Raw genomic sequence first — 24,463 nt, forward strand, 5'->3', positions numbered from 1 at the left:
ATTTTGACCTGACATTTCCTTTTTGGATTTCCAATTTAAATTCATTGATATGTGATATTTTGAATAAATAAAGAGTACGCTTACCTTTCTGCAACACTTCCCGGTATCATTAAGCATCTGCTGATAACCAACATTTTAGCTGAAAACAGTCCCTTCCTATCATTTTTGAACAAAATATGGTTCAAAAGTTCGTACACTACGCGTATATAATGGCACAGCGAGGTAATGGAGAGAGCTATTTACGGTGGGGTATCTATTGTAAGCTATTAGGGTAGGCCTATAGTATATCTTCCCGCAAGTGACAAGCTGTGTCAAGCAGGTGCATAAGGGCGGTATATTCAAACGGTATTGTCTGGATCATTGAGTATCGATTGCGCACGTATAAAGTAACACGGATGTGTGTGGTCCTCCCCAGGTTTTGACATGAATTACAAATGACGTCGTGAGTGACCCAGCGTTTTCATTTTATTATTTCAAAATTAATCGTCGTTTATCACGAGTCCTAAGAGTTGTACCAGTTCAATTCATCAAAATTAATTTGTATTAAATGAAAAACAAACAGACAAGTAGAGTCATATGTCTTTCTATGAGTGTATTCCTAACAAAATCGGATTTTCAATACACTAGAAACGTGTTGATATGCATATCTTTGAAAATCGCCGAATAGTGTTAACCACAGTCACCGTGGCACAGTAGGCACCTTTAGCATTCATAGTGCAATTGGCAGTGGTTCGAACCCTGGTGAAAATTTTAGTATTTTTTATTCATTTTACCAATGCGCTGTGCCGTTTTTCAAACACGCCCCTGAATGAAATTGATGGGCAAGTACCCTTAAGCATCTGCTGATAACCAACATTTTATGGTTCAAAGGTCCGTACACTATGCGTATATACTGGCATATAATGAAGAGAGCTATTTACGGTGGGGTATCTATTGTAAGCTATTAGGGTAGACCTATAGTATATCTCCCCGCAAGTGACAAGATGTGTCAAGCAGGTGCATACATAAGGGCGGTATATTCAAACGGTATTGTCTGGATCATTGAGTATCGATTGCGCACGTCACCGTGGTACAGTAGGCATCTTTTGCATTCATAGTGCAATTGGCAGTGGTTCGAACCCTGGTGAAAATTTTAGTATTTTTTATTCTTTTTAATGCGCTGTGCCGTTTTTCAAACACGCCCCTGAATGAAATTGATGGGCAAGTACCCTTAAGGGCTGCGGAGTGGAATGTATGCATGGGTGATGTGCATGAGTTATAGGTCAGGATTCAGAGAGTCAGGGTTAGGTATGGTTTGGGGTTATAGGGCTAGATTTAGGTTTAGGATTAAAGCTTAGGTTATAGGTTAGGGCGAAGTTTAGGGTTATGGTTGGGGTTAGGTTTAGGGTATAGAATAAAATTACTGGGTTTTTGGACTAATGACCTTAAGACTATCGACCTGTAACCCATAACTTACTGACACTATCGTGGATATTTTGGGTGTCTTATCATTATTTATTACAAAAAGAACAAATAAAAAAGAACAAAAAACAATAAAAATGATACATTTCAGCATATACCTTCATATTACATGAATGTTTCATTCACTCAAACATTTAACCTCAATCACCCTACGAAAATAATACTACAAGGTAAGGTAAGGTACATCATACATACACATGTGCTGAGGTCAAAAAGGTAACAATTTTATTTACATAGTTCTAATACAAATCCAATATAAAATAGTTGATGTTGACATACCTCAATGACGTTTCGTGCTGTAACACAACACTTTCTCAAATTGAATTGATTCAACTTGAGAAAGTGCTGTGTTACAGCACGAAACTTCATTGAGGTCTTTTTCATTAGCCTTGCGGTGACCCATGGATTTAATTATATTAAATGTACATACAAAGTAAAGATCATGGGTCCATTTGTGAATTCTGTTTCAGCATACACGAAGTAGCACTTGGTGTAACCATTTCTTGATAACCTCTCTGTTGAGGTTAAAACAAATAACATGGGCCATATGGAAGAACAGGGAATACTTAAATTTTCCCCTTAATATGGACCCAGTATAAAGAAGAAATAAACAAACAAACAAACAAACAAACAAACATAGAGCTATGCTATGTTATACTATGCTATGCTATGCTATGCTATGCTATGTTATTCTATGTTTAGGGGCACGTTGGCGCAGCGGTACGTGCTCTACCTTGTAATCGGTGGATTGCGAGTTCGAGCCCCAGCGGTGCCATCGTGTTGTGCTCTTGGGCAAGGCGCTTTACCTTACTTGCCTCGCTCTACCCAGGGGTGAAATGGGAAGCTTTTATGAATAGTGTCCATTGAGCGCTGCCCAAAGGTATGAGCATGCTTTAGGCATTGTATGGCAGCTGACATATTCTAACGACAGCGGAATAAATGTAAAGCGCCTTGGTACATGTACACACATGTGAAAGGCGCTACATAAACTAACATTTATTTAAAAAAAATTATGTTATGTTATGTCATGTGTGTATGTTATGCGTTCTTTTGCAGAAATGCGATTCTCACGCACGCACCGTTTCAGAGCGCCGATGCATTTGATCGATATAACCCATCAACTGGATCTATTATTTTGCTAATTAATTTACCATCAACTTTTGGGGATGAATTAATCAGAAAACAATAATTATTGACAGTAACGGAAGTCTTTAAAATGTATTTGTGGCCTTCTGCTGGTCTGAATTCTCTGTAATCTCGATCACCGTGATTATTTTAACTACCAAAAAAACGTTGATAACGTAAAGAAAGCAGCAAGTTTAAAAAGCCTACACCCCGGCTCACTTTTTTGAAACTTTTGAAAATGTGTAAGCATTCTGGAACGACCAGAAAGGTTATTATCTTGTTCTTGCACGCCTACATCATATAAATTGTGGGATAGGCTTTTACCACGGGAATTCATAACAATTAGTTGGTTTTTAGCGGGTTCGCCGTCGGACAAGTTCAAAACTGTCAAGCTTTCGTCAGGAATAACTCTGACTTCTTCAGGACAAAGTACCTAAGAATGAGACATGTAGACCGCTCCTTGCCTACTGATGACTCTGAAAAGAAGTCTGCCCCTTGTCAACAGAGAACAAGAAGATCTAGCCTATCTGCTAATATAAAGGTATTGGTGGCTCTGAAAAGAGCCGTTCACTGATGACTGCCCCTTGTCTACAGAAACAAGTAGACCTCGCCTATCTGCTGATTTTTAAAGGTTTTGTGGCTCTGAAAAGAGCCGTTCACTGAAGACTGCCCTTTGTCTACAGAAACAAGCAGACCTCGCCTATCTGCTAAATTTAATGGTTTGGTGGCTTTGAAAAGAGCCGTTCACTGAAGACTGCCCCTTGTCAACAGAAAACAAGCAGACCTCGCCTATCTGCTAAATTTAAAGGTTTGGTGGCTCTGAAAAGAGCCGTTCACTGTAGACTGCCCCTTGTCAACAGAAAACAAGCAGACCTCGCATATCTGCTACATTTAAAGGTTTGTTGGCTCTGATAGCAGCCGACAGCAGCCGACAAAAATTATACTTCTACGCTACTCAAATTTGGTGCACTCATCGGGAGCGCTTTCACCGGGTCAACGGGCGTCTTCAGCGGATGTTATTACTCTGAAGATTGTTGTTGCTAGTGATGTAGTACTAGGACATCTCCGATGACGTCACAGGAGTTGATGACGCCAAACTTGAAAATGTTGTGCCGCCCCCTTGCTTCCGGGGGGTCAGGAGGTTGTTCCAGACAGGGTCGATGTCTAACCTTTTGTTACGGTTCAGTCTGGGTCTTTTAGTTCTAATATGGATTGCTTCCAAGACCCTGCGAGGAAAGTCCTTGGATTCCCTCTTTAACACTTTTACGTTCTCCCAGTCAATCTGGTGTCTCTTGCTCCTGTGGATGTGTTCCTTGATCGCTGACTTGGAACTGGCCGCTTTGGATTTATGTTCTGTTAGCCTCTTTTCGAGCTTGCGTCCAGGTCCAGACTCACCAATATAGGGAGTCACAGTCTTTGCAAGGGATACCATACACGACACCAGATTGCTTTTCTTGTTCAGTTTTGTCCTTTGAGGATTTGATTTGATTCCTGATGGATTGTTGGTCATCAGCTTGGTCTTTTCTGCACTTATTTCCATTCCATACCTCTGTGATGTTTGATGGAGGTTATTAATCAGGGACTTGAGTTCTGTCTCACTGCCAGCTAAGTCATCTATATCATCAGCGAAGCGAAGATTAGATACTGCTCTGCCTCCGATGCTAACAGTTCCCTCATGGTTCTCTAGTGCATCAGCCATAATTCTTTCCAGGAACAAGTTGAAAAGCGTTGGTGATAGCAGGCAACCTTGTCTCACCCCGACTGATGTTTGAAACCAATCTCCTATGTTTCCATTTGCCAACACTGCACTCAATGCATTACTGTGCTGTTGGATGGTACGCACTAGTGTTGGGTTGATGTTATACGTCCTCATAGTGACCCAAAGTGCAGCATGCCACACCCTATCGAACGCCTTCTGAAAGTCAATGAAGACATGGTATAGGTCCTGCTGGTGTTGGAGATGTTTTTCACACAGTTTTCTAAGGTTGAATATCTGTTCTGTGGTACTCAGTCCTTCCTGCTCTGAAGCCCGCCTGTTCTTGAGCGATGATGGTCTCCGCCAGAGGTTTCAGTCTGTTCAAGATAAGTATTAACATTATTTTGCTGGGGTGGCTGATGAGGCTGATTGTGCGGTAGTTCTGACAAAGCTAGAGAGGGGAGTGTAATCACTGGAGACTGTGTCCAAGGTGTAGGTCATTTGCCCGTCTTCCAAATGTTGTTTATCTTTTAGCACGATCACCTGCTGCTTGAACAAGCTCACCTGGAACGTTATCTATGCCTGGTGATGTGCCCTTTTTCAGTGCTTTCACAACGGCTTCTACCTCTTCTCGCAGAATATGCTGACCTTCCTCATTATCTGGGTAATACTGTGGGCAGTCTAGGACTGATGGATCACCTTGCAGTTCGTAGTTGTACAAGTCAGAGCAGTACTCCGCCCACCTACTAAGAATCTCTTTTTCTTCCAATAAACACTTATTGTCCTGTATAGTTGCAGATCTGCTGTTCTTTACAGTGGTTAAATTCTTTACCAGTCGGCATGCCTTTCTACTGTTGCTCTTGTTCAGCCTTGACTTCACCTCTTCATATTGCTGTCCAATCCAGTTTTCCTCCGCTTCTTTAATGCCATTCTTAACCAACTTGTTGGCCTCCCTATATTCTCTTGCTCCATCTGGATTGTTCCGTTTACATTTCAACTCTCTTCTCCTATCGCAGAGCTCCAGCACTTCTTTTGTGATCCATGGCTTCTTCACATGGCGGTGTTTGCCTAAGAGCTCAGAGGCGGTCTCAGTGAGAGCTGTACTAAAGGTGTCCGTTAAGGACTCCAAATCCAGGTCTGTAACATTCATGCAGATCAGCGGACCAAATTTTCCTCCAAATGTTGGCTGCGAATTCTCTTGCCACGTCTGGGTCCTTCAGTTTCTCGAGGTCAAACTTTACCATCAGTGGTTTGGGTTTCTTGGTTTTTTCAGTCTCACTCTGAAGGTCATCATCACAAGATCAGAACCTGGAAAGCTGCGGGTTCTTGCAACATTAACACCAGATAGAAATGCTTTTTGTTGATAGCATAGCAAACCGTTAAATAACATAAATATCATAAAATAACGCCCTCAAAATCTTAAGACCATAATGTATTAGGGTTAGAATTAGGGTTATGATTAGGGTTAGACTAAGTTTAGGATTAGGATTAGGGCTAGGAGTTTAGGATTAGGATTAGCTTACACGAAATAATACATTAAGGATCGATCCAATAATGTTCTTATATTATTTGTATTTACTCAACTGGGTATACCAAGTGCTACTTCATGCATGAAAAATAAATAAAATTCACAAAATTAATGGACCATGGTCTTTACTTTGTATGTAAATTTAATATAATTAAATCCATGGGTCACCGCAAGGCTAATGAAAAAGAATATTAATATCTTATTACCATGCTCGTCCTACCATTACAAATGATATTGCACTTTAAAATCAACATTGACACCAGTACGCCTACCACGTTAAAATCACTTTACAGAAAAATAAAACGTGGTTATTTTCATGAAAAAAGTTTGCTTTGTGTTTTTCTTCTCAACTGTTTGCGATCATTGTAGTTGTTTTATTGAAATTTAATGATAAATAAATTCAAATCCCTGTTTACTGAGGGTAGGCGATGTGTTTTTTTCATTGTTGGTCGTCCTACCATTACAAATGATATTGCACTTTAAATCAACATTGACATCCTCCTCACTGGTACGTCTACATTACTTTACAGATAAAATAAAAAGTATGTTTCATGTTTATCTTTTTGACTGTGTGCGATCGTTTTAATTGTTTTATTGAAATTTAATGTTAAGTGGTTGAATAAATTTAATGATAAGGGTTTAAAGATGAATGTTTAATTTAAATACACATCTGCAGCTAGCCAGGTGTAATGGTTTCAATTAATTAAATCTTTAATAAAAACGTTCAACATTGAAATACGGTCAACATTAATGTATGCATCGGCAGATATAAAATAATAAATTCACGTCTAGAGTCAGAAAGCTCACAGCTGAGCAACAAAATTAATTTGCTTTGTGAATTAGTTTCAATTTTATTAAATAGTTTCAGATAATGTTGATTTGTAAAAGAGGTTGCAACTTAATTTGGCTTCATTTTCAAACTTAAACATTAAATTCCACGGTATATATTTCCCTTGGTAAGTCATTTATATGTATTTATTACCGGAAATCTGCAAGAAATAAGAAAATAAAAAACGCAATATTCCCATTAATAAATACCACCAATGTTTAGTTCAGTGTTTAAGATTTTTGAATACTTTCCAAACCTAAATTGTATTTCTTTTGAGACAAACTGTATTTTATTTGTTTTAGTAATATTGTCATGTGTCGATAAATTCCCATCACAACAGCTACACAAGATACTTGATTCTCTCGCTGTCATTGACGAAAATACTCTGGTGGTGTGAGTTTATTTTCGTTTTCTGTTCTCTCTTTATAATACCTGTCACTTCGTCTGTAATTGATTTACCGTGGTCAGTTTATTGCTATCTTTTTATATTTTTTATCATGCGATGTGCCATGTACAGATGAACGTTTAGTTTGAGAACATAATTTTTATACTGTGATGTGAGTAATTTAATTTGATTACGGTATTTATATTTGTTTACAAGATAAAGCTATGTCATTAGAAATAATAGAAAGGGGAGTCTGTGTGTTATTGCATGTTTTTGGGGAAATCCCTTTGGGTACAGTGCACTCAATCAGAGTTTAATAATCTTAGAAAATCCCTACTATTACAGAAAGTTCAGTGTATTGCACCATTAGGGGAATCCCTGATTCTGTAAAGTAAATATGACATCATTTTAGAAATTTCCCCAGGAAGTGAATGACAAAATGGTCTATTAATAGACCATGGGTTTTTTAGGAGTATAAAATGTAAAAGCTTACGTTTGTTCTTGGCAGAATATCATGGGAGTTGGTAAATTCTCTATGATATGTGTTGGTCATGTTATGCTTCAAAAGGAGGTACATTTAAACCAGTTTGCAGAGCCAATAATATGCTATTTTAATACAGCAACGAAGGAGATTTTGAGTGTATGAAAGACTTGCTGGAGTCTGGTTTATAAAACTACACATCTGTCAGTAAAGTGGAGCAGAGCAGAAAATGTTTTTTCTTACGAAGCTGTCAGCTGTTGGACAAAGAGGTTGTTCAGCGATTGTATAACAATATCGCATTGATTGATTATTGGTTATTCAGGCGTTTCATAAGGATGAAAGCGGTCATCACTTCAAGTTTGCGTTTCAGCCAGGACAGACCTGTAAATGTTCAAGACCTCAACAGAAAGAGGTTAGGTTTTGCTTTTTAAGAATGCTTTTTCTCAATTTGGAGTTTGTTGGGTAAGTTAATCTAACCCTTCTCTTGGTCTGGTAGGTAGGCTTAAGGATAGGCCTAAGGATAAGCCTTTATCCTGTAATTATCACAACACTAAGCATGCTAAGTCCCGAGCTGCTGCGGCAAGGCGTCATCTCCCATATGAATGTTGTTTTTGTGTGTACGCGTATGAAAATATTTTATTCGCGTTTAAGCGCACCGCATTTAGCGGAATAAGAATTCTGTTTCCTGGAGAAAGAAAGTGATTGAAAGAAACTCAATTTTTAAGAGATTGTCATCTGCGCAAAGAGTTTTAAAAGTGTTTTGAGAACGGCGCAAGGAGTTAAGTGTTTTGAGAACTGCGCAAGGAGTTAAGTATTAGGCGAAAGCGGCACCATTTCTATACGCAAAGGATTGTATACGCAAGGATATATAAATGCAAATGTACAATGGACTTCGCTGAATAAGGATCTATATATCAGCCGTCCAGAATATTGCAAGAATTCTATTATCACCAAGACTGCTGGTTAAGTACTAATAAGTTAAAATTGTGATTGTGTGATTATATTGTATGTGTATTTGTTGTTATGTACCAATCATATTTTACTTTCAATTAAAGACTTATATTTTGTTAACATAATCAAACAGTGTATTGTTGTTGTGCATTGGAGTGAATTTGGGTAAAAGGTGATTTTCTCCTTGAGTCAGTACGACTCGTAACAATACGAATACACATCTGCAGTTTAGTCATGCGTAAACGTTTCAATTAATTAAATTTGTAATAAAAACGTTCAACATTGAAATAAGGTCAACATTTATATATGCATCGGCAGATATAAAATAATAAATTCAGGACTAGTTTCAGAAAGCTCACAGGTGAGCAACAAAATGTATTTGCTTTGTGAGTCAGTTTCAATTTCATTAAACAGTTTCAGATTATAAAAATATTGTCATTGCAAAAATATATTACATATTTTTTTTTAAAGAGGTCGCAACTGAATTTAGTTCCATATGCCTATGAATGCATTTTCAAACGTAAACATTATAAAGTCTCTTCCATGGTATATATTTCGCTTAATAATAATAATAATAATGATAATAATAATAATCAATAATGGGTCTTTCAACACGTTCACTCCGTAGTCAAACAACTGTGTTCCCTGTTAGGATGTCGTGCTAAACGACTCAGTCGTAAAATTGGATGCTATAACAGTATCCAATCAAATGTACATATCAAGGTCAGTCATTGGCCGGCTTACTGAATATACAAAGAGATACCTCATTTTGGTGTTATTAATGTGAACATTATACAAAAACAATAGTTTATCAACAAATGTTTTAACCGTTTTTCCGTTTCATATATTTTTGAACTCAATGTATTTTGCGTTTGATGGGGTGATATTTTTCTTTATTTTGATCACCGCTCTTGATTGATAATTTGTATAGCTATGCAGACATAGACTACATAGCTGCAATACTCTAAGGGAACATGACTGATGTGGTGGTAACATCATCAAATTTGCCAAAGGGCAGTAGAAGTTTACTACAGATGTGTTCCGAGAGTTTTATTATCCATCTTTTCAAATTCATATGTCGTTAATTCATCATGATATAAATATATGGGTTTCAACATCATTTTTGCATTTTTCTCAAAAATTATAGCGCATTGATGACAAGTAAGATGTGTATTTTATAGGGGCAAGGACTACAACTACTGCACTGGAAATTTCGGCACAGACAGCAGTTGTGGAGTTCCAGTCAAAAATGAGGGAAAACCAGTATTTGGTCAATAAATCAATAACTTCTTGCCTTGAGTTGCTGAATTTTCAGAGCAATAGTTGTAGTCCTTGCCCCTACAACATGCATATCTTAACTGTCACCAATGCGCTATAGTTTTGGAGAAAAATGCAAAAATAGGCACAAAATTGGTCAGGGGTGTAGTACCCCCTTAAAGGGCCCATTTCAGTGATTTGCTCATCGGGAGGATCGTAAAAATCATCAAATTTCAGGTTTTGGCAACTTTGTTTCTGCCATAGATAAGCTAACATAGCCCCAGTAAACACAAAACGTTTTCGACATCATTCGCAAAAGGTTATAAAAGGTTGTCAGAAAACGTTTAAATGTCGGGTTATATAAAGGGTATATGTGATGCGATCAAGCAAAATCAGTCGGAACTCGGCAATATTGATTTTGAGATATAGCCAAATAAAGGAAATATTTCCTTTTGTTTCTTCTTGTTTTGGAAACTCTTTAATTGCTCATATCTTTGGAACTGGTTGTTCAATTTCAATGGGGTTTTCTGCAAAATCCAGCTTTGTAAATGTTTTTTACTATCCTGTAAGAAACTGAAAATTTATTATTGCCGAGTTCCGACTGATTTTGCTTGATCGCATCACATATTAAGAGTATAAAACGTTTTCATAACCTTAAAAAAACATTTTTTGATAATCTACTGCTCAGCAAATAAAAATGTTTTACAGAAAACGTTTAAATGTCGGGTTATATAAAGGGTATAAAAACGTTTTAATAACATTCCAAAAACATTCTTGAAAACTTGATACAAAACATTCTGAACAGTTATTTTGGGGTTGAAAAAATATTTTTCGAAAAATGTTTGCCCAAAATATTTTCAATAACGTTTTAAAAACGTTTTCATGACCTTTATATAACCCGGCATTTAAATGTTATTAAAAGGTTTTGAAAAAACATTTCTGTGTTTGCTGGGTTCAAATATTTTAACATAATGTTATTTAAGTATTGACACAATATTTGGCAAAAATGTTTGCAAAAATAGTTTACAATAACATTTTTTGAAAACATTTTGAAATATTGTTGTAGTTTGTTTTCATACAAAACGTTTTAAAACGTTATCATGACCTTTATATAACCCGACATTTTAATGTTATTAAAACGTTTTTACCTAAACCAAAAGCCAAAATATAACTTATTTAAAACGTTTTTAAAACGTTTTTGTGTTTGGTGGGATAGCATGCTAGTGGTTAAGCTGAAAGCCGTAAGTCATTTACACGAATCTGTAATTAATTTCTCTACTTATGTAAATCTCTACTTAAATAGAGTAATTTCTCTACTTACGTAGAATAATTTCTACACAGATTCATGTAAAATGCCTTATTTTGTCTTAGGATAACTTGTGCATACATTTTGTTATTTCTTTTACAGCTATTCAGCAACAATTCCATATAAAGCTGTGACAACTGACAGTATATAAATTAGCTACATGTATTTGAATGCGGCTTCAACTTGGTCAATACTGCTGTTTTCTTCGTTTTTGCCAAATTGATCATTTCAAAAATACCTAATTACAATCTTAACGACTTATCCTATTCCTACACTTTTAGGCAATTTATAAGCAATACTTTTTGAACACTTGAATGGACCTTTATTAATGTGAAAAAACTTTGTTTCGCTAAGGTGAAATCAATCTGAAATTATGATCGATGATCTAATTTAAAGGAGTATTTCGTGATCCTAGCATCCTCTTTTTATGACATTTTTCAGTACATATCCACGAAAAAAGCATATTCCCAAAATTTCAGTTGATTCCGACTTTGCGTTTGCGAGTTATGCATGATTATGTGTATTACACTGCTCCATAGACAATACGTTGTAATTTCGTTCTGGTGCACCAGAACGAAATTCAAATTTCGCGATATCTTTGCTAAACGAATTAATCTGCAAGAAATATTTTGTACATAAACATTATGTAGCCAGAGTATTCCAGTGATATAAAAATCTCAACTTTTTTTTTGAGAAAAGTGGGGGATGAGGCTGTGGATCACGAAATGCCCTTTTAATTGGTGTTGATGAGAAATAAAGAAGGGATGTTTTCCAATTTAAAAGGTTGATAATAATAATTACAATAAATACAATAACAATAACAATGGGCTATTTCAGTTGAAATCCAAAACCCCCTATGGAACACAGGGGTGTAGATTTTCAATGGAGTCATCATTCATGTAACCCCATGTATTCCATTATTGCAGATAGAAATCGCATTGGTATCCCAGCAAACACAAAACGTTTTTAAAACCTTTTTAAACAGGTTTTTGGTTTTGGTAAAAACGTTTTAATGACATTAAATGTCGTTAGGTCATGAAACCGTTTTAAAACGTTCTGTATGAAAACACACTACAAAAATATTTTTCTGCCAACACTTTTTGCCAACTATTTTGTCAACACTTAAATAACGATGTTAAAATGCAGTAAGTTATCAAAAATGTTTTTGAATGTTATGAAAACGTTTTATACCTTTTATATAACCCGACATTTAAACGTTTTCTGGCAACCTTTTCTAACCTTTTGCTAATGATGTCGAAAACATTTTGTGTTTGCTGGGATATTGCTTCAAAGTAATAATGTATATGAAAATGAAACATATACAAATAAATATATAATTCACTTACGTTGTGCAATTGCCGTCTGCCCTGCCAATATTGTGCTGATGAGTACCGGTATAAATGAAATTCGACATATATATATTAATCTTGTCATCACTCTTGAGCCGAACATCTCAATCAATTCTCTTTGAAATGCCGATGGATACTGGTCCTGTTAATTTGCTCAGAGATGCGCCAACTAAACCAAACCCCAGTTAAGCTCGATGTGAAGTTAGCAACATATTTGTATCCTCGCTACCACTGCCAGTCTACCACTAGCATTAATTATCTCTTACGATAATCTAAAATACGCCATCCAGGGAAAGATATGCAGAGGAATTATTTTCATACATGAATGTCATGTTTATATTATAATAGAAACACTTGGGAATAATAGTATGACCCAAATTAATTTGATAATGTAATTCAAGCATATTTAAACCTTAAGGCAAGAGGACCTCTATTTATAGGATCATGGTCCTCAATATAAAGTGTTGCGGGTTTTGTCTTTCTTATCTTTCTTTCTTTCTTTCTTTCTTTCTTTCTTTCTTTCTTTCTTTCTTTCTTTCTTTCTTTCTTTCTTTCTTTCTTTCTTTCTTTCTTTCTTTCTTTCTTTCTTTCTTTCTTTCTTTCTTTCTTTCTTTCTTTCTTTCTTTCTTTCTTTCTTTCTTTCTTTCTTTCTTTCTTTCTTTCTTTCTTTCTTTCTTCTTTCTTTCTTTACTCATTTGCTAATTTGCTCAGAGATGCGCCAACTAAACCAAACCAAATACAAATTATGTATAGATTGATTTATAATATTTATCTATTTATTCATTTATTCACTCACTTATTTATATTAATTATTTACTTATTTTACTTATCTATTTATTTGCGAATGGAATTAATTAATTCATTTATTCTATATAACATCAAATACTTTATCTCGTTTTGATTGATGATCATAATTGATTACATTTAGTTTTGCTTTATTTTACTATTCCTTATAGCTTGTTGCAGCTTAAATTTAAATTTAATTTTAATTAAAAATTAATTTTTTGATTGTATCTCTCTGGAAACACCACCTCTACTACACCATTTATTAAACAGCGGCGTACGAATCAAAGAATGTAATTGAAAGTCGTTTGATTTACTGATGGCGCTATTTTTCTTTTGACAACCACAAGGATTATTGAATTTAATATCATCAGAGCCGTAACCGGGGAGGAGAGGGCGTAGGCTATTACGCAAGTGCCCCCTCCCCAGAAATTGTTCGGGGATAAAATAGGGACAGCAAGGAAAGGCAGAGATACCGGCGGTCAAATGGCTCCGTTTTAGCTGATAAAATGTGATTTTTTTTTTCAAGTTCTTTCCCCCGATTTAAACATCAAGATATGAATAGATTTCGCCCAAACTTCTGTGGATTTACCCGATGTTTGAGTAATGTAAGGTAGAAAAACGAGAACTGCCGCATTCTCCTGTGAGCTTCGATCAAAGTGTAAAATGTGACCACTTTAAACTTCAACGGCTTTTATTTCAATTTTCATTATTTCGGTCAAATGAAGATTTAGGTACACGATAACGATAACTCAATAAATACAGCATCTATAGGTAAGCAATTATGTTCATCATAAAAAGCAGAGTACACAGCTGCCTTAATATAGCGCATTATTTACAGTAGGTCTCTCCGACACTCACACAAAAAGTCATATTTGATTTAGCTTAATGGGAAACTAAGAAATGTTTTTTTACACAGGATCTATGGATTTCAACTGCAATAGGACTTGGCAACCAAAGGATTTACATAAAGCATTGAGCGTTTCAATAACAGCAAGCAAGGTTTTCATGAATTTGTATTACTCCAGTAATGAATATATTATTTTTTGCGATTTTTCCGTTTAAAAAAAAATCAAAAGTCAACAAATTTAAATGCGCAAAAAAGCCATCAAAAACGAAATGCGCGCGCTACAGGAAACAAACTTGTTTCTTTTGGCCTTACCAGTGTCTTAATATTTTTTGAGAAAAATGAGAAAATAGTCACAAATTTATCAAGGGGTGTAGTACCACCTTATGGCTGGCAATTTCTTCCACCATAATTTTCCTGATACCATGCAGAAACTAGTTTTAATTGACGACCATTTAAAGATCATTGTAAAGGCATCTCCAGGGACATTTTGGGAACATTGTACGGCATTTGAGAATAATAATAGTTTCACGTAGGTTTATTAAGCTTTTATTGATAATAAATAAAAATGACTTACAAATTCAGTTTAAAATATCTCAAATTAGAACCTTGAACCATTAATGTTTTAATAAAAATGTCTTTATACGATACTTTTCAATCTTCATTAGACAACCAGATAATGTATGAAGATGTTTTTTAATTAAGCAAACGAGTCCCGTTTGGTCATACCAATCTATTTAAGTGTGTGACCAGGTTTAACCCAATAATTATTTAAATTTACAGTTACGCTTCCATTAATTTGACTAAATCAGATTGGGAAATAGTTTTTAATTGAAAGGTGCTCGGGTATTCAATTGGGGAAATAAAAGAAATTCCAGTAAACACATGTTTCGAAACCTTTCTCAAAAGGTTACACAAGGTTGGCAGGAACCTTTTATGGGCTAAATCCATAGAAGGGAGTGTGGATTGCAAATATGGTTATCTGAATAATTGGTGATTCCATTTGAAATCTCCATGTGTGGGAGATTAAGCTTGGTTTCCATATTAAGGGGTGTATGGAGTTCAACTGGAGTAGCCCAATGTTCGGATTATATATAAAGGTTATAAAACGTCTGTAAAACATTTCTTAAAGTTACTGCAAAACATGCTAACATTATTTGACAAAATATTTGTTTAAACGTTGCCGAGAAAAACAACAACATTTTGACATTATTCTAAAAATGTTGCTTTATTTTGTCATACAACTGGGATGTGACATACAAGCTGTATCAAAATGATGATGTGACATACAAGCTGTATCAAAATGATTGGTACTTATCAATTGTTGATGTGACATACAAGCTGTATCAAAAAGATTGGTACTCATCAGTTTTTGATGTGACATACAAGCTGTATCAAAATGATTGGTACTCATCAGTTTTTGATGTGACATACAAGCTGTATCAAAATGATTGGTACTCATCAGTTTTTGATGTGACATACAAGCTGTATCAAAATGATTGGTATTCATCAGTTTTTGATGTGACATACAAGCTGTATCAAAATGATTGGTACTCATCAGTTTTTGATGTGACATACAAGCTGTATCAAAATGATTGGTACTCATCAATTGTTGATGTGACATACCAGCTGTATCAAAATGATTGGTACTCATCAGTTTTTGATGTGACATACAAGCTGTATCAAAAAGATTGGTACTCATCAGTTTTTGATGTGACATACAAGCTGTATCAAAAAGATTGGTACTCATCAGTTTTTGATGTGACATACAAGCTGTATCAAAATGATTGGTACTCATCAGTTTTTGATGTGACATACAAGCTGTATCAAAAAGATTGGTACTCATCAGTTTTTGATGTGACATACAAGCTGTATCAAAATGATTGGTACTTATCAGTTTTTGATGTGACATACAAGCTGTATCAAAATGATTGGTACTCATCAGTTTTTGTGTGACATACAACCTGTATCAAAATGATTGGTACTCATCAGTTTTTGATGTGACATACAAGCTGTATCAAAATGATTGGTACTCATCAGTTTTTGTGTGACATACAAGCTGTATCAAAATGATTGGTACTCATCAGTTTTGATGTGACATACAAGCTATACCAAAATGATTGGTACTCATCAGTTTTTGATGTGACATACAAGCTGTATCAAAATGATTGGTACTCATCAGTTTTGATGTGACATACAATCTATATCAAAATGATTGGTACTCATCAGTTTTTGATGTGACATACAAGCTGTATCAAAATGATTGATACTCATCAGTTTTTGATATGACATACAAGCTATACCAAAATGATTGGTACTCATCAGTTTTTGATGTGACATACAAGCTATACCAAAATGATTGGTACTCATCAGTTTTTGATGTGACATACAAGCTGTATCAAAATGATTGGTACTCATCAGTTTTTGATATGACATACAAGCTATACCAAAATGATTGGTACTCATCAGTTTTGATGTGACATACAAGCTGCATCAAAATGATTGGTACTCATCAGTTTTTGATGTGACATACAAGCTGTATCAAAATGATTGGTACTCATCAGTTTTTGATATGACATACAAGCTATACCAAAATGATTGGTACTCATCAGTTTTTGATGTGACATACAAGCTATACCAAAATGATTGGTACTCATCAGTTTTTGATATGACATACAAGCTATACCAAAATGATTGGTACTCATCAGTTTTTGATATGACATACAAGCTGTATCAAAATGATTGGTACTCATCAGTTTTGATGTGACATACAAGCTGTATCAAAATGGTTGGTACTCATCAGTTTTTGATGTGACATACAAGCTATACCAAAATGATTGGTACTCATCAGTTTTTGATGTGACATACAAGCTATACCAAAATGATTGGTACTCATCAGTTTTTGATGTGACATACAAGCTGTATCAAAATGATTGGTACTCATCAGTGTTTGATGTGACATACAAGCTATACCAAAATGATTGGTACTCATCAGTTTTGATGTGACATACAAGCTGTATCAAAATGATTGGTACTCATCAGTTTTTGATGTGACATACAAGCTGTATCAAAATGATTGGTACTCATCAGTTTTTGATGTGACATACAAGCTGTATCAAAATGATTGGTACTCATCAGTTTTTGATGTGACATACAATCTATATCAAAATGATTGGTACTCATCAGTTTTTGTGTGACATACAAGCTATACCAAAATGATTGGTACTCATCAGTTTTTGATGTGACATACAAGCTGTATCAAAATGATTGGTACTCATCAGTTTTTGTGTGACATACAAGCTGTATCAAAATGATTGGTACTCATCAGTTTTTGATGTGACATACAAGCTGTATCAAAATGATTGGTACTCATCAGTTTTTGATGTGACATACAAGCTATACCAAAATGATTGGTACTCATCAGTTTTTGATGTGACATACAAGCTGTATCAAAATGATTGGTACTCATCAGTTTTTGATATGACATACAATCTATATCAAAATGATTGGTACTCATCAGTGTTTGATGTGACATACAAGCTATATCAAAATGATTGATATTCATCAATTGTTGATGTGACATACAATCTATACCAAAATGATTGGTACTCATCAGTTTTTGATGTGACATACAAGCTATACCAAAATGATTGGTACTCATCAGTTTTTGATGTGACATACAAGCTGTATCAAAATGATTGGTACTCATCAGTTTTTGATGTGACATACAAGCTGTATCAAAATGATTGGTACTCATCAGTTTTGATGTGACATACAATCTATATTAAAATGATTGATACTCATCAGTTTTTGATATGACATACAAGCTATACCAAAATGATTGGTACTCATCAGTTTTTGATGTGACATACAAGCTATACCAAAATGATTGGTACTCATCAGTTTTTGATATGACATACAATCTATATCAAAATGATTGGTACTCATCAGTGTTTGATGTGACATACAAGCTATATCAAAATGATTGATATTCATCAATTGTTGATGTGACATACAAGCTATACCAAAATGATTGGTACTCATCATTTTTTGATGTGACATACAAGCTGTATCAAAATGATTGGTACTCATCAGTTTTTGATATGACATACAAGCTATACCAAAATGATTGGTACTCATCAGTTTTTGATGTGACATACAAGCTATACCAAAATGATTGGTACTCATCAGTTTTTGATGTGACATACAAGCTGTATCAAAATGATTGGTACTCATCAGTTTTGATGTGACATACAAGCTATACCAAAATGATTGGTACTCATCAGTTTTTGATGTGACATACAAGCTGTATCAAAATGATTGGTACTCATCGGTTTTTGATGTGACATACAAGCTATACCAAAATGATTGGTACTCATCAGTTTTTGATGTGACATACAAGCTGTATCAAAATGATTGGTACTCATCAGTTTTTGATGTGTCATACAAGCTGTATCAAAATGATTGGTACTCATCAGTTTTTGATGTGACATACAAGCTGTATCAAAATGGTTGGTACTCATCAGTTTTTGATGTGACATACAAGCTGTATCAAAATGGTTGGTACTCATCAGTTTTTGATATGACATACAAGCTATACCAAAATGATTGGTACTCATCAGTTTTTGATGTGTCATACAAGCTATACCAAAATGATTGGTACTCATCAGTTTTTGATGTGACATACAAGCTATACCAAAATGATTGGTACTCATCAGTTTTGATGTGTCATACAAGCTGTATCAAAATGATTGGTACTCATCAGTTTTTGATGTGACATACAAGCTGTATCAAAATGGTTGGTACTCATCAGTTTTGATATGACATACAAGCTATACCAAAATGATTGGTACTCATCAGTTTTTGATGTGTCATACAAGCTATACCAAAATGATTGGTACTCATCAGTTTTGATGTGACATACAAGCTATACCAAAATGATTGGTACTCATCAGTTTTTGATGTGACATACAAGCTGTATCAAAATGATTGGTACTCATCAGTTTTTGATGTGTCATACAAGCTATACCAAAATGATTGGTACTCATCAGTTTTTGATGTGACATACAAGCTGTATCAAAATGATTGGTACTCATCAGTTTTTGATGTGACATACAAGCTATACCAAAATGATTGGTACTCATCAGTTTTTGATGTGACATACAAGCTATACCAAAATGATTGGTACTCATCAGTTTTTGATGTGACATACAAGCTGTATCAAAATGATTGGTACTCATCAGTTTTTGATGTGTCATACAAGCTATACCAAAATGATTGGTACTCATCAGTTTTTGATGTGACATACAAGCTATACCAAAATGATTGGTACTCATCAGTTTTTGATGTGACATACAAGCTGTATCAAAATGGTTGGTACTCATCAGTTTTTGATGTGACATACAAGCTGTATCAAAATGGTTGGTACTCATCAGTTTTTGATATGACATACAAGCTATACCAAAATGATTGGTACTCATCAGTTTTTGATGTGTCATACAAGCTATACCAAAATGATTGGTACTCATCAGTTTTTGATGTGACATACAAGCTATACCAAAATGATTGGTACTCATCAGTTTTTGATGTGACATACAATCTATATCAAAATGATTGGTACTCATCAGTTTTTGATGTGACATACAAGCTGTATCAAAATGATTGATACTCATCAGTTTTTGATATGACATACAAGCTATACCAAAATGATTGGTACTCATCAGTTTTGATGTGACATACAACAATCTATATTAAAATGATTGATACTCATCAGTTTTTGATATGACATACAAGCTATACCAAAATGATTGGTACTCATCAGTTTTTGATGTGACATACAAGCTATACCAAAATGATTGGTACTCATCAGTTTTTGATGTGACATACAAGCTATACCAAAATGATTGGTACTCATCAGTTTTTGATGTGACATACAAGCTGTATCAAAATGATTGGTACTCATCAGTTTTGATGTGACATACAAGCTGTATCAAAATGATTGGTACTCATCAGTTTTTGATGTGACATACAAGCTGTATCAAAATGGTTGGTACTCATCAGTTTTTGATGTGACATACAAGCTGTATCAAAATGATTGGTACTTATCAATTGTTGATGTGACATACAAGCTATACCAAAATGATTGGTACTCATCAGTTTTTGATGTGACATACAAGCTATACCAAAATGATTGGTACTCATCAGTTTTTGATGTGACATACAAGCTGTATCAAAATGATTGGTACTCATCAGTTTTGATGTGACATACAAGCTTTATCAAAATGATTGGTACTCATCAGTTTTTGATGTGACATACAAGCTGTATCAAAATGATTGATACTCATCAGTTTTTGATATGACATACAAGCTATACCAAAATGATTGGTACTCATCAGTTTTTGATGTGACATACAAGCTATACCAAAATGATTGGTACTCATCAGTTTTTGTGTGACATACAATCTGTATCAAAATGATTGATACTCATCAGTTTTTGATATGACATACAAGCTATACCAAAATGATTGGTACTCATCAGTTTTTGATGTGACATACAAGCTATACCAAAATGATTGGTACTCATCAGTTTTTGTGTGACATACAATCTGTATCAAAATGACAGGTACTCATCAGTTTTTGTGTGACATACAAGCTGTATCAAAAAGATTGGTACTCATCAGTGTTTGATGTGACATACAAGCTATACCAAAATGATTGGTACTCATCAGTTTTTGATATGACATACAATCTATATTAAAATGATTGGTACTCATCAGTTTTTGATGTGACATACAAGCTGTATCAAAATGATTGATACTCATCAGTTTTTGATATGACATACAAGCTATACCAAAATGATTGGTACTCATCAGTGTTTGATGTGACATACAAGCTATACCAAAATGATTGGTACTCATCAGTTTTTGATGTGACATACAAGCTGTATCAAAATGATTGGTACTCATCAGTTTTTGATGTGACATACAAGCTATACCAAAATGATTGGTACTCATCAGTGTTTGATGTGACATACAAGCTATACCAAAATGATTGGTACTCATCAGTTTTTGATATGACATACAAGCTGTATCAAAATGATTGGTACTCATCAGTTTTGATGTGACATACAAGCTGTATCAAAATGGTTGGTACTCATCAGTTTTTGATGTGACATACAAGCTGTATCAAAATGATTGGTACTCATCAGTTTTTGATATGACATACAAGCTGTATCAAAATGATTGGTAGTCATCAGTTTTTGATGTGACATACAAGCTTTATCAAAATGGTTGGTACTCATCAGTTTTTGATGTGACATACAAGCTGTATCAAAATGATTGGTACTCATCAGTTTTTGATATGACATACAAGCTGTATCAAAATGATTGGTAGTCATCAGTTTTTGATGTGACATACAAGCTGTATCAAAATGATTGGTACTCATCAGTTTTTGATATGACATACAAGCTGTATCAAAATGATTGGTAGTCATCAGTTTTTGATGTGACATACAAGCTGTATCAAAATGATTGGTACTCATCAGTGTTTGATGTGACATACAAGCTGTATCAAAATGATTGGTAGTCATCAGTTTTTGTGTGACATACAAGCTGTATCAAAATGATTGGTAGTCATCAGTTTTTGTGTGACATACAAGCTGCATCAAAATGATTGGTACTCATCAGTTTTTGTGTGACATACAAGCTGTATCAAAATGATTGGTACTCAAAACGAATGTACTTCAAAAGGAGGTACATATGAACCAGTTTTTTTAGCCAATAAATGTGCCATTTTATACAGCAACGAAGGAGATTTTGAGAGACTTACTGGAGTCTGGTTTATAAAACAAACACATCTGTCAATAAAGTGGAGCAGCGCAGAAATAAGCATTATAAAAAATGTGCATTTTGTTATCACATATCAAGCATGTTTTATTTTCAATTAATACAGCTATCAGCGACGACTTTCCTACACGGACAGTAAAGCTTCATGTAGAAGATAAACCATTGATGACAGATGATATCAAAGCCTTGTTAGATCTCTTGCAAGTGGATAATCAACATTATGATATCACTAACAAAAGACTTAGATTTTGTTAACTTAATCAACTGAACAGTGTATTATTGTTGTGCATTGGAGTGAGTTTGTGTGAAAGGTGATTTTGGCCTTGAGTCATTGCGGCTCGTAACAAACGCTTGTTTAAAAGGATATGCTACCTCTCTTAATGTAAAAGAGTGAAAACCTCACTCTTCAAAAGAGTAAGAAGTGTGAAAATCACTCCTAAAAGAGTGGAAACCACTCTATCAAGGTATGATATTAGGAACATTACTCAAAAGAGCAATGTCCTTCATATCATACCTTTAGGAGTGGTTTTCACTCTTTTGAAGTGATTTTCAATTTTTCAATCTTTTTGAGAGTGAATTTATCACTCTTTTACATAAATTGAAATGTACTTGCATTCGAATTTAAAACACCTTGGGATATGTGTTAAAAACATCAAACAAACAACAAATAACACAAGGAATATCTTTACTGCTGCATAGGAGAAAGCATGGTATTTAATGCTCTGCGCGCTAGCCATAAGCTATCTAAAGAACCACTGAAACAATACTAGACTTGTTTTAACAAGCCTGGTATTTTTCATGTTGATTCCAAATATGGTAATGAAAATTTACAATTCTGAAATTTTTGAAATTTTGATTAAAAAAAAAAAATTTGTCGTCTGCAGTCGACACCGCGTGGAGAGAGTTAAGTAAATATTGAGAGTTAGTTCTGTAAAATATGTCAATATTGAGCACTGCATTGGTGATACATGTGTTGACTCCTCTTTAAAATTTAATATTACTTCCGTTTATATAAGAACAATTACTTTACCAATATAACAAGTGGTCATTTGCAAACACTTACAATAATATTAAAGGTAACGATAATTGTATTGTGTCGATACCGACACTGAAAGCAGGGCAACCTTTTTACAATATATATCGTCTTGACGTCCTTGTACATATATTTCCAGACCTTTGAACGGACATTCAGCAAATCAATGATTTAAAGCAAAGAATCATTTATTAAATCAGAGTAGAAAAAAAGAACAAACCAAACAGTTAAAGACCCATTCAGTGATCCCAGCGTAAAACAAATTCGTTGTTTATAAATTGCTTAAAAGTGAAGGATAAGTCATTCAAATTGTCATTTGGTATGAAAAATATGGCAAAAAACAATGAAAACTGCAGTTGAAGTTGAAGCCCCATTCAAATACATGTAGCTAATTTATATACCGTCAGTATATAAATTACAGATTCATGTAAATGCCATATTTTGTCTTAAATACACGGCCATGACAATGATAAAGGTACCAAAATCTGAATTTTGCTCAAAATTTGAGCAAAACACTGAATGGGCCTTTAAATGTAGCAACGACAGCAATAAATTAGATTTATAGATGGCACCATACGGTCATAAATTATATTATTATATAATAATGCGTACTAAATGCAGTGGAGCAATTTTCAAAAATTGTTTTCACCTATCGCTACGGTAATTATTCCATAGGGATGCTTTTGCCCCAGATAATAAATATCAAGTATGGTTAGAGAAAAGCACATGAAATGGAGACAGAATTTTAATATTTTCATTTTACGGCCATTTCAAATACTTGGAAAACACATGAACTTGAGAGCGTATTGTAAGTTGGTGGTAAGAGGTGAATATTTGTTTATAATGGCCTACCGTATAAAGTTTGAGAGACTGAAAAACATGGACAATAAGAGCAAAGGTACACATGTTAATAGTTGTAATTGCAGTTGAAGATTTTCAGTCTCTCCTCAATCCCGTAATCGTTGGAAGACCACTCACCACTCAATTTTGTTCGGGACACCACTGCTTAACCAAACCGGGATCATTTGCCTCAAATACTAAATCCTCTTTACAAACATAACTAAATGGATCATAAAAATTATCATAACTTTGCAAGCAGTTTCGCATAATGCATGTGGTTTTGAATAATTAGTAAGTTTGTAGTTGGTTCGCCGTCGGACAAGTCTAGAACTGTCAAGCTTTCATCAGGTCTAGCTCTGACTTCTGCAGGACAAAGCACCTAAGTATGAGACATGTAGGCCGCCCCTTGCCTACTGGTGGCTCTGAAAAGTGCCGTTCACTGAAGACTGCCCCGTGTGAACTTAGGTACTTTGTCCTGAAGAAGTCCTGACGAAAGCTTGACAGTTCTAAGCTTGACTTGTGTGACGGCGAACCCGCTAAAAACTTAAATTGTTATGAACTCCCGTCGTAAAAGTGGATCCCAAATGGTTTTGAATGTTTAATTGTTTATGATTATCATGATTCATTAAATATTAACAATTACAGCAATTGGGCTGAGAAAAGCGCAACAAAGTGCAGAATCGAAATTATATAACCTGTATTTTATGGTTAACAAATTGTACTGTACTTGTTTTGTTCCCCCATATTA

At 34.7% G+C, this 24,463-nt stretch overlaps 1 protein-coding gene across 1 annotated transcript in view; it reads right to left on the minus strand.

Annotated features, from left to right (window-relative positions):
* LOC140156657 (alkaline phosphatase-like) overlaps positions 1-12,647 on the minus strand; it is a 32,335-nt gene extending 19,688 nt beyond the window's left edge. The window contains exon 1 of the mRNA XM_072179594.1: positions 12,366-12,647. Within this exon, the coding sequence (XP_072035695.1) occupies positions 12,366-12,471 (106 nt within the window). The 5' untranslated portion in view covers positions 12,472-12,647. The remainder of the gene's footprint in view (positions 1-12,365) is intronic.
* Positions 12,648-24,463: the final 11,816 nt, after the last annotated feature.

The sequence above is a fragment of the Amphiura filiformis genome, chromosome 7 (assembly GCF_039555335.1).
Source record: "Amphiura filiformis chromosome 7, Afil_fr2py, whole genome shotgun sequence".
Classification (NCBI taxonomy): Eukaryota; Metazoa; Echinodermata; class Ophiuroidea; order Amphilepidida; family Amphiuridae; genus Amphiura; species Amphiura filiformis.